The sequence below is a fragment of the Dasypus novemcinctus genome, chromosome 9, assembly GCF_030445035.2.
Source record: "Dasypus novemcinctus isolate mDasNov1 chromosome 9, mDasNov1.1.hap2, whole genome shotgun sequence".
NCBI classification, from domain to species: domain Eukaryota; kingdom Metazoa; phylum Chordata; class Mammalia; order Cingulata; family Dasypodidae; genus Dasypus; species Dasypus novemcinctus.
In genome coordinates this window covers 108,210,603-108,220,747 of record NC_080681.1, presented here as the reverse complement: position 1 = coordinate 108,220,747, position 10,145 = coordinate 108,210,603, and the positions used below count along the sequence as shown (strand labels likewise).

The 10,145-nt window shown below is 58.6% G+C and overlaps 1 protein-coding gene across 1 annotated transcript; it reads right to left on the bottom strand.

The window, feature by feature from the left end:
* Positions 1 to 3,043: 3,043 nt before the first annotated feature.
* TENT5B (terminal nucleotidyltransferase 5B) lies at positions 3,044 to 9,585 on the bottom strand. Its single transcript, XM_004478758.5, has 2 exons — positions 9,199 to 9,585; positions 3,044 to 4,912 (listed from the first exon to the last, which is right to left on the bottom strand). Exons 1-2 carry the CDS (start codon positions 9,445 to 9,447, stop codon positions 3,893 to 3,895), a joined length of 1,269 nt encoding a protein of 422 aa, XP_004478815.1. The 5' UTR covers positions 9,448 to 9,585; the 3' UTR covers positions 3,044 to 3,892.
* Positions 9,586 to 10,145: the final 560 nt, after the last annotated feature.

Genomic DNA, 10,145 nt, shown 5'->3' with positions numbered 1-10,145 from the left:
CTCAAAGCTTGCTCTCTCCAGGAAGTCTTCCTGATGAAGGATGTGGCAAGAAAGGCAGGGCCTCGGCATGCACGTGTGAGACGGTGTGACACTGAGGCAGTGTGATGGCCCTGGGGAGGCTTGTGTGTGACTGTGCTGGCGACAGGGTCTGTTTATCAGGCAGGGTGCCATCAAGAGCCAGGGCACACACAAACCCGGGAAAGTTTTTTTTTTTTAAGTACCGGGGCTGGGGATAGAACCCTAGACCTCATACGTGGAAAGCCAGCACTCAGTCAGAGCCACATTGGCTCCCCCGAGTTTGTTTTGTTTTGTTTTCCCATTTGTTTGCGCTTTTTTTTGTTTTTAGGAGGTACTGGGACTCGAACCCGAACCGAGGACCTCCCATGTGGGAAGCAGGCACTCAACCACTTGAGCCACATCTGCTCCCCGGGGAGGGTTTTAAAAAGTGCCTATTGATAAAGGCCTGGGCTGGGCTTTGGGACTGACAGGGATGGTGGGGGACCTGCGCCAGCAGCCCTGGGGAGCCTGTACAACCCCTCGCGGGGTGGGGGAGGGGGGCCTGGCCGGAGCAGTGGCCTTTTAAGGCTGGCAGTTTAGGGGGGAGGGAGCAGGAGGAATGAAAACCTCACTCTCCTTCCTCCCCTCGGTCTCCTGGGGCTCTCGCCAGCCAAACCCTAGAAGACGCCAGAGAACAGTCCATACAGGTCCACTCAGGTCAGCCCCGCAGGGCCCAGGGCAGCGAGGGGTGTGGAGGGCCCAGCGCATCAGGGAACTGCCCGAGGCCGTTGTAATGCGTCTTCCTCTCCTAGGGATCCCCCCTTCCCGTGGGTCTGAAGGGGGGTGTTGGACTCTTACCTGGAGAGCACTGTGGGGTGGGGGGTTGGAAGACAGGCTCTCCCTCAGTCCTCCCCTCACTGGGTCTGATCCCCAGTTCCTGACTCCTCCCATCTTAGATGGTTACGGGACTTATAGGAGCGATGACAGCTACTGAGGTTTTTTTCTCACACCTGGAAACACTGCACCACCCCAAACACACCCACAGGCACACCTCTTGCGGCCTGAGGCTCCTGATGTGGCCGCCATAGCCATGGCTAGTGTCATGTGCTTCCAGAAAATGTGCACCTTGGCACACTGCTGCCCTCTGCTAGCGTTGGACAGAAAATGACAAATGCCACAGCAATGCCAACCATTACGCTCGGTCACATGTCAAACATGCCCTGTCATATTTGTGTACCGGAGACATATTCTGTCACATCCATCTTTGTGAAATCAGCGTGGGGGCGGGATGGAACGTGGGTTAACAGCAACGGTTCTGGGGTCAGACAAGCCTCTGTTTGGCCTCTCTGCCCCATCATCTATAAAATGGGATGATAATACTTGATCTTCCCTCACAGAGTTGGCTGCAAGTAGCAGAATAAGAAAACTGAGGCACAGAGCCTGGCCTGGAGTGAAGCACTCTAGAAATGGGAGCTGTTGCTGTGAATGCCTGTCCCATGCGCTCCCACATCCACACAGCCAGGCATCGTGTGTGCTGGCACCAGTGGATACACACCTGCAAAAGGCCCCCAGATGCCCCTACCCACCCCAAGCGGTACATGTGCCCCCCACCTATGCCGCCAGGAGCATGTGTATGTTCACCTATAAGTTGCCTCTGCCTAGAATGTTCTTTCCTCAGACATCCACCCCCTTGAAGTCAAATATCACCTTCACATGGCCCGGTTTGCTTTTAAAATTGCAAACCCCAGCCCTTCCGTTCCCTTGTCCTGATATATACATATTTATTTTATATAATTAGGCATTGCTGATCTTCTAAGGCTATATAGCATATTTTCCTATAGAATGTAATCTTGATAAGAGTAGGGATCTTTCCCTATTCTGTTTACTGATGTATTTCAACCCCTAGAAGGGCATCTGGCCCGTGGTGGGCTGAACTATAAACCCATGAATCACACAGGCTGCTTTCTTACCCTCAAAAAGCACATCCAGGTGACCCCCACTCACCACCCCCAAGAAGCTATAAGGCTGCTGTATTTACACTGTGAACACCCCCTCATGCCCAAGGTTAAACAGACAAGTCAGGCCCCCAGCTGGGTGGGCACCTGGGGTTGGGGGGTGTTTCCAGTCACCAGGCAAAGCAAGCCCTTCCACCTGCCCTTCCTGCCTGTTTTGAGTCTGGCAGAGCAGGGGCAGGAGATACTCCGCAGTGACCCGCTGGGCAGGTGAGTGGCTGGACTCATCCTGATGACCTGCCGACTCCAGGGCGGCCTTGTTTTTCCCACCAGGTCACCACTTCAGAGGCCCCTAATGAGGCTGAGTATGTTAAGGGCTTCCCAGGTCCAGGATCAAAGAAACCAGTAAAAATGGGCTCATCCAGGCAGCTCCCTAAGGGCTTGCGGGCTGACACCTGCTTCCCGACAGCCTGGCCCGAGCCAGGTAGGGAGACCCTGCCCCTCCACGGGACCTGCTTAGAGTGAAGCAGAGCATACCTGGGAAGAGCTGCAGCTCTCCCTTCAGCACCGGGGGGTGAAGGAGCGAGTCGGAGGCTTGAAGGAACTGCTCCCTGGTAGGGAGACCCTAGTTGGGCCCAGCTGGGGTCCCTGGAAGACCCTGGTCTCAGCTGCTGTTCCCAGAGGGACTCCAGCCCAGACTTACCCAGCTTGTGCTGTAGCTGGTGGGAGAACAGGGATCAAGGAGCCCTGAGCCCTGGAGGGTGAGGCCCGGCCCAGGGCCTTGGGACTCCAGGTAGAAAACACTGAATTATTTACTCTTTCACCAGAGTCCTGGACTTGCTGAGGCAACACGTGGATGTAGGTCACGCATGTAGACACAAGCTCCCAGGATACAACAGTTGTCAGGACAGGGGCCGGTACCGAGCAAGGGAGGAACCAAGGAGCATTCCACCAGCCACCGCCCAGGCCTCAGACACCCACCCCCGCAAGGGACCCCTGGCACAGAGCAAGCCAGACCAAGGCTAGGTGAGGCAACCACAGCCCCCACAGCTGGGCAAGGTCCTTCTTCCCCCAGAGAAAGCATGGTGCTGGGCTCCGTGTAGACAGTTTTTATTGGCAGGTGTTAAGAGTGCAAAACAGTAATAGACCCAGAGGGAGGGAAAAGGAGGTGGGGCATGGCGGCCCCCCCCTCAAGTGAGGACCCTGTGGCCAGGCCAGTGGGGCCCAGCACCCTCTGAAGAACAAGCTCCCAGGCTGGGGGGCTCCTTGCCACACAGGGGAAGGGGCTCAGGCCATGCAACCTGGCTCCTGTCCACCGTGCACAGAGACCCTTCAAAAGGAAAGCTTCACAGCTTGGAGAGGGGTGGTGTTAGGAGACTGAGCTAACCCTCCTCCTCCCCAAACCCAGTTATCTGCCTCATGCCCCAGGTGCCCTTCTCCCAGTGATTAGCCAGGTTGGACCATCAGGCCCTGAGTGGCCCAGCCTGACCCAAAGTGAGTAGTTCGCTTAACATTTTAGCCATGAGGGTGGGCTGCAGGCCTTCAGAGGCTGCTGGCATCACTGTGGGCTGGCCCTAGCCAAAAAGACCTTTCTTAGGCCATTGAAATCAACCCAAGGTGCAAGGCAATGCAGCAACAACCCCAAAGCTACTTAGTCGCCTGAAGGCCATCACCCCCCAAGACAAACAGCCCTTGTGGCCCACAATCCTGCTGATCCAAGAGTGTGGGACAGTAACTGAAAGGCCCTCCTGCCGAGGACCCCAGCTTGGCCTGAAGCCACAGGGCCTCCTCAGGAGAGTCTGGTCTGTTCAGTAGAGGGCCCCACCCTGCAGCAGTGCTGGGCCTCCTGTGCCAGGCTGCTGGGCTCTGGTCACGTCCTCCACACCCTCCTGGAGGGCCCGCCCAGCCTGGCAAGGCCCAGTCCCTCCTGGCCAGGGTCCGAGTCAGTTACAAGGCAGCCAGGTGGGGTACGAGTGGGCCCGGGCCAGCAGAGGCTGCACGGGGGTCACATAGTAACTGACGGTGGTGGGCACGACCCCGTCGGGGCCCGGAGAATGCCAGGCCAGGGCAGCGGCGGCAGCTGGGCCCTGCTCGGCCAGTGCCTGGAGCGCCAGGGTGGCAATGAGGTCCAGCGTCTGGCGGCGCTCGTGGCTCATGAGGCACATGGTGCTCTCGTTGACCACCTGGTGCAGCGTCACCAGGCAGGCGTAGCGGCGGGCGGCATCGGCCCCGCCAAAGTGGGCCTCCAGGTAGCGCTCCAGGGTGCGCTGCTGTTCCACCAGGTCAGGGAAGTCGATGAAGAAGCGGGAGCACATGTAGCGCTGCAGGGCCCGCACGTCAGTGCTGGGCTGTGGCCGGAAGCCCCGCACCAGGAGGTGGCAGTACTTGAGGAGGCCGCCACCACGGATCTCCTCTGGGCTGTGTGTGGCGATGACACGGTGCCGCAGGTGCTCCAGGGCCTCGGCGAAGTCCCCGTACAGGCTCTCACCTATCACGGTGGGGTGGAAGGCCTCCGACATGGGCGTGGATGAGCACTGGCCAAAGAGCAGCAGGGAGTCCAGGATGATCTGGAAGGAGTCCACGCTGAACTCGAACTGGCGCCTCACCGAGTCCACGAACTTGAGCTCCACGTTCTTGCCGCTCTTGTTGGACAGCGAGATGAGGCTCCAGCGGTCTCTGTCCGTGCACACTTTCACCAGCTTCTGCACGTAGGCCTCCTTGAGGGTCAGCGGCGTGATCTTGGCCCGGCTCACGCCAGCTGGCAGGAAGTCCAGCAGGCAGGCCAGCACCACCGCCTTGGTCAGCTGGAAGGACGCCTCGCTGCGCAGGTCCACGCAGAACACCAGGTCCAGGTCTTTGTAGCCCAGGCCGTTCTCAGGGTGCAGCACGTGGCTGGCGGCGGAGCCGTGCAGCCGCACGCTGTGCACGTGAAGCCCCTTCTCCTCCAGGCTGCTGCGGACCACCTGCGGAGGGGAGGGTGGGAGGGAGAGCTGTCAGGGGCCTGGGTCCCCAGGGTCCACCACGGGCTTCCAGGTAATAGTATCAACCACTGGTCACCTCTTGGGCCTCTGAAAAGTCGAGACTCTGAGCCTCAGTTTCCTAATCTGGAGAATGGTCCATTTGTAGAAGGAGTGACTCAAAGAATGGCAATAGTAAGAGCAAACACACACACAGCATCCGCTAAGCTCCAGGTCCTGAGCACTTTATACATTCAGGCATAAACCCACTTAGTTTGTACAACCACCCTATGAAGTAAGGACTAATATTCCCACCACACAGGTGGAGAAAAAGAAGTACCGAGAGGCCAAGAAACTTGCTCAAGGTCGTACAGCTGGTGAATGCAGAGCTGGGAACTAAGCTCAGGCAGACTCTATGCCTGACCTGCTTTGACAGCCCACCTTTCTAAAACTTCAAGTTAAACAATTTTGTGCCAGGCATGGTGCTTAGGGTTCAAGGATTTGGGAATATGGTCAGGGGTTCACTGCATCACCACACTAACCCTCAGGGTAATCCTGTTTTTGGAGTACCATAATCTCCATTTGGAGATAGGAAATCTGAGGCTCAGAGAGGTTAAGAAAGGTGCGCAAGGTCACAGAGCAACCTAGCTGAGACTAGGACCCGGGTCAGCCAGATTCTAAAGTCCACGCATTCTTTAGCCTATGATCCACTCACCTTAACTCATCTTTACTAGGACCCAGCGAGGCAAATGTTATGATACTCATTTTCGCAGATGAGGGAACTGAGGCTTAGGGAGGAGAAACAAACCCCCCAGGCTCAGAGGGGAAGTGGCTCAGAAATGGCAAGGCTGGGAGTGGAAGCCAGGCCCTTTCTGCTTGGGGGAAAGGGGACGGGCTCAGGAAGCTCCGCAGTCAGAGGGGAAGAGGTACAGGACGGCCGCCAGGCCTGGTGACTCAGGAACCTGGAGGGAAGCCTGTAAAGCCATCCTTCAGCAGCGGCCGCTCCCTGGACCGAGACACGGGTAGGGAGAAGCTGTCGCCGGGGCCGACAGTCAGTGTTCTCAGCAAAGTTTGCACCCTCTCCCGGGGTGACCAGACAGCATTCCTGCCCAGGGGAACCCCACCTTGCTGCCAAGTCAGCACCAGCGCCCTCCTCGCCTCGCAGGGAATTACTGCAAAGAATGCACCGAAGTGCTGAGGAGGCAAACCACAGCAGGGCAACTGGAGGCGGGCGGTGCCCTCCACGAAGACTTCCGGGAAGGGGGAGGGCGACCCTGAGCAGGGGAAGGTCATGGCTGCAGGGGAGGAAACTGACCATCAGGAGCCTGGAGTGGCAGCTGGGCGCCTATTATAGGTCAGGCGCTGGACCTTCTCACCAGGACCAACAGGGGAGGCTTGGATTCCCGTGGCATGGGTGGGGAAACTGAGGCTTACAGGAGTGAAGTCACCTGCCTGAGGTCAGCCAGCACTGCCTTCAAACGCAGGTATGGTCCACTCCAAAGCTATCCTCTATCACATTACAGGGCCAGGGTTCAGAAGCGGCAGAGACTAGAAACCTCGAGTCACTGGAGCCCAGAGCTGGGGTTGTTGGGGATCGGGGAGGTAGGCAGCCAGTGTTTGTGGTCCAGCCAGTGGGACTTCTAACCCCTACTTTGTCACCTGTCAGCTGTGCCTGTGCAGGCCAAGGAGAGAAGGGGCCCTCAGACCATGGCTCAAGCACCCTCCCCAAGACCCCTGAGAGCTGACTGAGTCTTGTTCCGTGTCAGGCCCACTCCCAGGCCAGTGCCCACCCCAGGGCCTGGCATCTGGCCTGATGAGTAAGTAGCTGTACCCTTGTTAAATCTCCTGCGTCAGGGCCATGGAACTGGCTGTGTCAGCCAGCGGCAGTTGTCTCTTTCCCAGATACTGCCACGCCTAGGGACCGCAGAGCAGCTTGGAGCCTCCTGAATCAGACTTTCCAGTCACGGAGGGGACAGTACCTATGCCCGCCCATCCCCTGTGCCAAGCCCCTCCCCAGAGTCACTCTGCTCCCAGGGCGGCTACTGAGATGGGCAGGCAGGCAGGGAGGCTACAGGTCCTGTCAGCCAGCAGGCCTGCAACACTTGCATCCAGAGCCACCTAATGCAAGCCCTCGGGTACAGCTGCAGAGATCAGATCTCTAGGATTGTCTAGTTCAGTCCTCTGAAACCAGGGAAGGCAAATGGTTAGTCCAAGGTCACAGAGTTGATAAGTGACATGTTTAGAAACCAGGTCTCCCAGGGCTACAGACAGGGGCGGGTCCTCTTAGCCCAGGTACAAGCAAGAATAGCATCTCTAGCTGTAGGAGAAGCTTTGTGGGGGAAGAGAAGGGAAAAGTTCTAGTTCTTGAGCAGTGGGACAACTCAGCACTGGTGAGATGCCCAAAGTCAACAACCAGCACCACCCGGACACTCTCCACAGCTTTTGAAGCTACCAGCTGCAAATCCCTGCAGGAAACAAACTTTCTTCCCTGTGGAGAAACCTGTACAGGCCAGGTAAAGACACCTGTTACTCTGGATTCTGGAAACAGAAAGAATGTTGGAGCACAGTAAAACAGACACACACCCTGCCCCCCCTCATTGAAGAGATGGGACACTAGGGTGCAAGAAAGGGGACGGATAGCAATTCAGGACCTGAACCCAGGTGGGCGAACAACCTCCCTCCTGGTCCTGCTCAGAAGTTGCCACCAGCCCTCCATCCCCAGCTGACAGCTCCCTGCTCTGTGCTCTCCCTGACCCTAGTCCAGGAGGACACTGTACCATCGCACTGTCCAGGCAGCTCCTACTGCCCTGCAGTCTCCCGCCCCTGGCAGGGAGCACTTGGGGGGCAGGGAGGCTGGGTCTCAGTCACCTTCGCCCTCAACAGGTACCAGCAAAGGCAGTTTGGACTAAACTGACTGGAGTAGGGACTTCTCCTTTCAGGGCACCCTTGTCCCTGCAAAGGTGTCACAGCTGGGGGCCCCAGAGTTGTCCTGACCATCCCAGGGAGAAAAACCCAAAATGGTTTCCTCGTCACCCAGATGACAGTGGGCAGCCCAGGAATGCCTCAGCCAGCACCATGGAGGCTGTGAGTGAGTCAGCCCTGGAGAATCTGCCCCTGCTGCCTTGCAGGCCGTGGAAGGGAGGGCAAGGCCATCCCCCAGCAGGCACGCATACCCACCCACCCCACCCCCCTGCCCCGTTGGAGGCTAAGGTGGCAGGAAAGGGGCATGGCCTGCTACCCCTAGCTGCTGCAGCTCCACCTCCAATTCGAAGTCAAACTGCTGAGAGGAATCAGCAGGAATTGTGTTTGGTTTGGGGCCTTTTTTCCATCAGAGGATTCCCCTAAAACTGAGAGCCAGGGAAGGAGTGGGAAAACTTTGAACCCAGAGCACCTAGACCCTGGGACGACCCAAGATTTCCTGGCTTTGATTTTTCCCTCATTGCCAGGTAATCTTAGGCAGCTCCCCACCCTCTTTGGCCCTCAGCTTCCCCAGTTATAAAATGGGTACAACAACGACCATACCCTGGTATTTCAGAACATGACAGTGCCTGGGTTATACAGATGAAAAAGCAGTTTTGGAGTCGCTGGGGATCAGGTAAAGGGCAGAGTTGAGTCTGAGGGAGGGGGGAGGGGCTGCCAAATTCTCAGGAGCTTGGGGCTGGAGACCTGGGTTGCCTCCTATTTCCAGTCTCAGGGAGGGAAGCATCTCAGCTGACAATTGATGTTGACCTGAGGAAACAACCTCAGTAGAGAGGTAGGGAGTCCCTGCCAGGATTTCTGCTTTTTCACCTTTCTGCCGTGGGGGTGAGTGGGTGGGTGCAGTCTTGAGTCAAGGGCTATGGGAGCACCGGGATAGAATCTGACCTTAGAACCTGATGTCCAGGGATATGAGGCTGGAGATTAAAAGAGCTATTTTGGACCCAGGCTTGCACACCTCCCACTTCAGGCAGCCTGGCAACTTTTGCCCTTGAAGGCAGGACTATTTTCCCTCATCGGGTGGCCCACGCCCAGCCAGCGCCCTGGTGAGTGGTCCGGGGGTGGGTCGGAGATCAGGGATCCCCAGCAACGGGGGTGGAGGACCCAACGCCAAATGCGGAGGGATTCTGAATCACAAGGGAAGAGGTCTGGTGCACCATCGCTGAGCTGTGCGATTCTGTTACAGCCTCTCCCCGTCTCGGGGCCTCAGTTTCCCTAGCTGCCCAGCAAACAGAACGGACTCTGGGCGCCATTCGCCCGCGAGGGCCTCAGAACAGCCTCCCCGCCCTCCCATGGCCCACCCAGCACCCTCTCACCTGCACGATCTGCCGGGGCTGCACGCTCAGGGTGGGGAAGTTGCCGCGCCCGTGGATGGGAACCGGCTCGTTGAGCAGCGCGTCCAGCCGCTGCACCTGCGGCCAGCCTAGCCTGCTCAGGTGTCGCCCGGACGAGGCCGCCGGGTCGGGGCCGCCGCTCACCGGGGCGGCCGTGGCCACCGCCGCAGCCGCCGCCACCTGCGCAGCCGCCCCTTCCGGGCGCTCAGCTCCGCTCTCCGACGGCATCATCCGCGCGAGCCCCGGGCCCCGACGGCAGAAACCGGGGGTGCCGACGGCGAGGAGCGCAGGGAGAGCGGCTGGGCCGGGCCAAGGCGGGGGCGCGGGCGCGGGACGGGGCGGCAGGGGCAGCGCGGGCGCACCTCCGACGGCGACGGCCAGCCGACCCCGGGGGTTGCCGGCCGCCGCCCGGCCGACTCTTATAGGCCGCGGGCGACGCGCCCATTGGCCCGGGCAGCTGTCACACAAAGGGGGTCTCCGCCCATCTCCACGCCCCCGCCATTGGCCGGCCGGGCTCTCCACGTGAGTCGCTCGTCGCTCTGGAGGTTCCGATTGGCCGGAAGACACACCCCTGCCCCGCTCTCCTCCCGCCTGGAATTCCCTCCTTTGGGCCTTCCAGAACTTCTGTCCATTTTGAGTGGCCCGAGCGGAGGCAGGACCTGGCCTTAAAGGGACAGAGCCCTTCGTGGGGTAGGCGGGAGGGAGGTGACTTGTAGAGTTATAGAGAATCGGACCATTGAGGAATTTCATAGTTGCTGTTTTTTGCTTGTTTTTGCGGGGGTGGGGGGAAAGCGCTGGAAATAATTTAGAAATCACCTGACCTGGTCACCTGCTATTTTCAGAAACCCAGAGTCGTTGCTCTCCTTACTCTACTCCACACAGCACTTCTCCTGCCCTCCGGCAATGTTCCAGAGGAAAAGGTCTAGGAA

What these genes read in the sequence shown, in the direction of transcription:
- TENT5B (XM_004478758.5), bottom strand. Translation starts at nt 9,447, where the DNA reads ATGATGCCGTCGGAGAGCGGAGCTGAGCGCCCGGAAGGGGCGGCTGCG. An exon ending in AGCCCCGGCAGATCGTGCAG is followed by an intron (nt 4,913 to 9,198) that starts GTGAGAGGGTGC and finishes TCCCCTCCGCAG; the next exon opens with GTGGTCCGCAGCAGCCTGGA.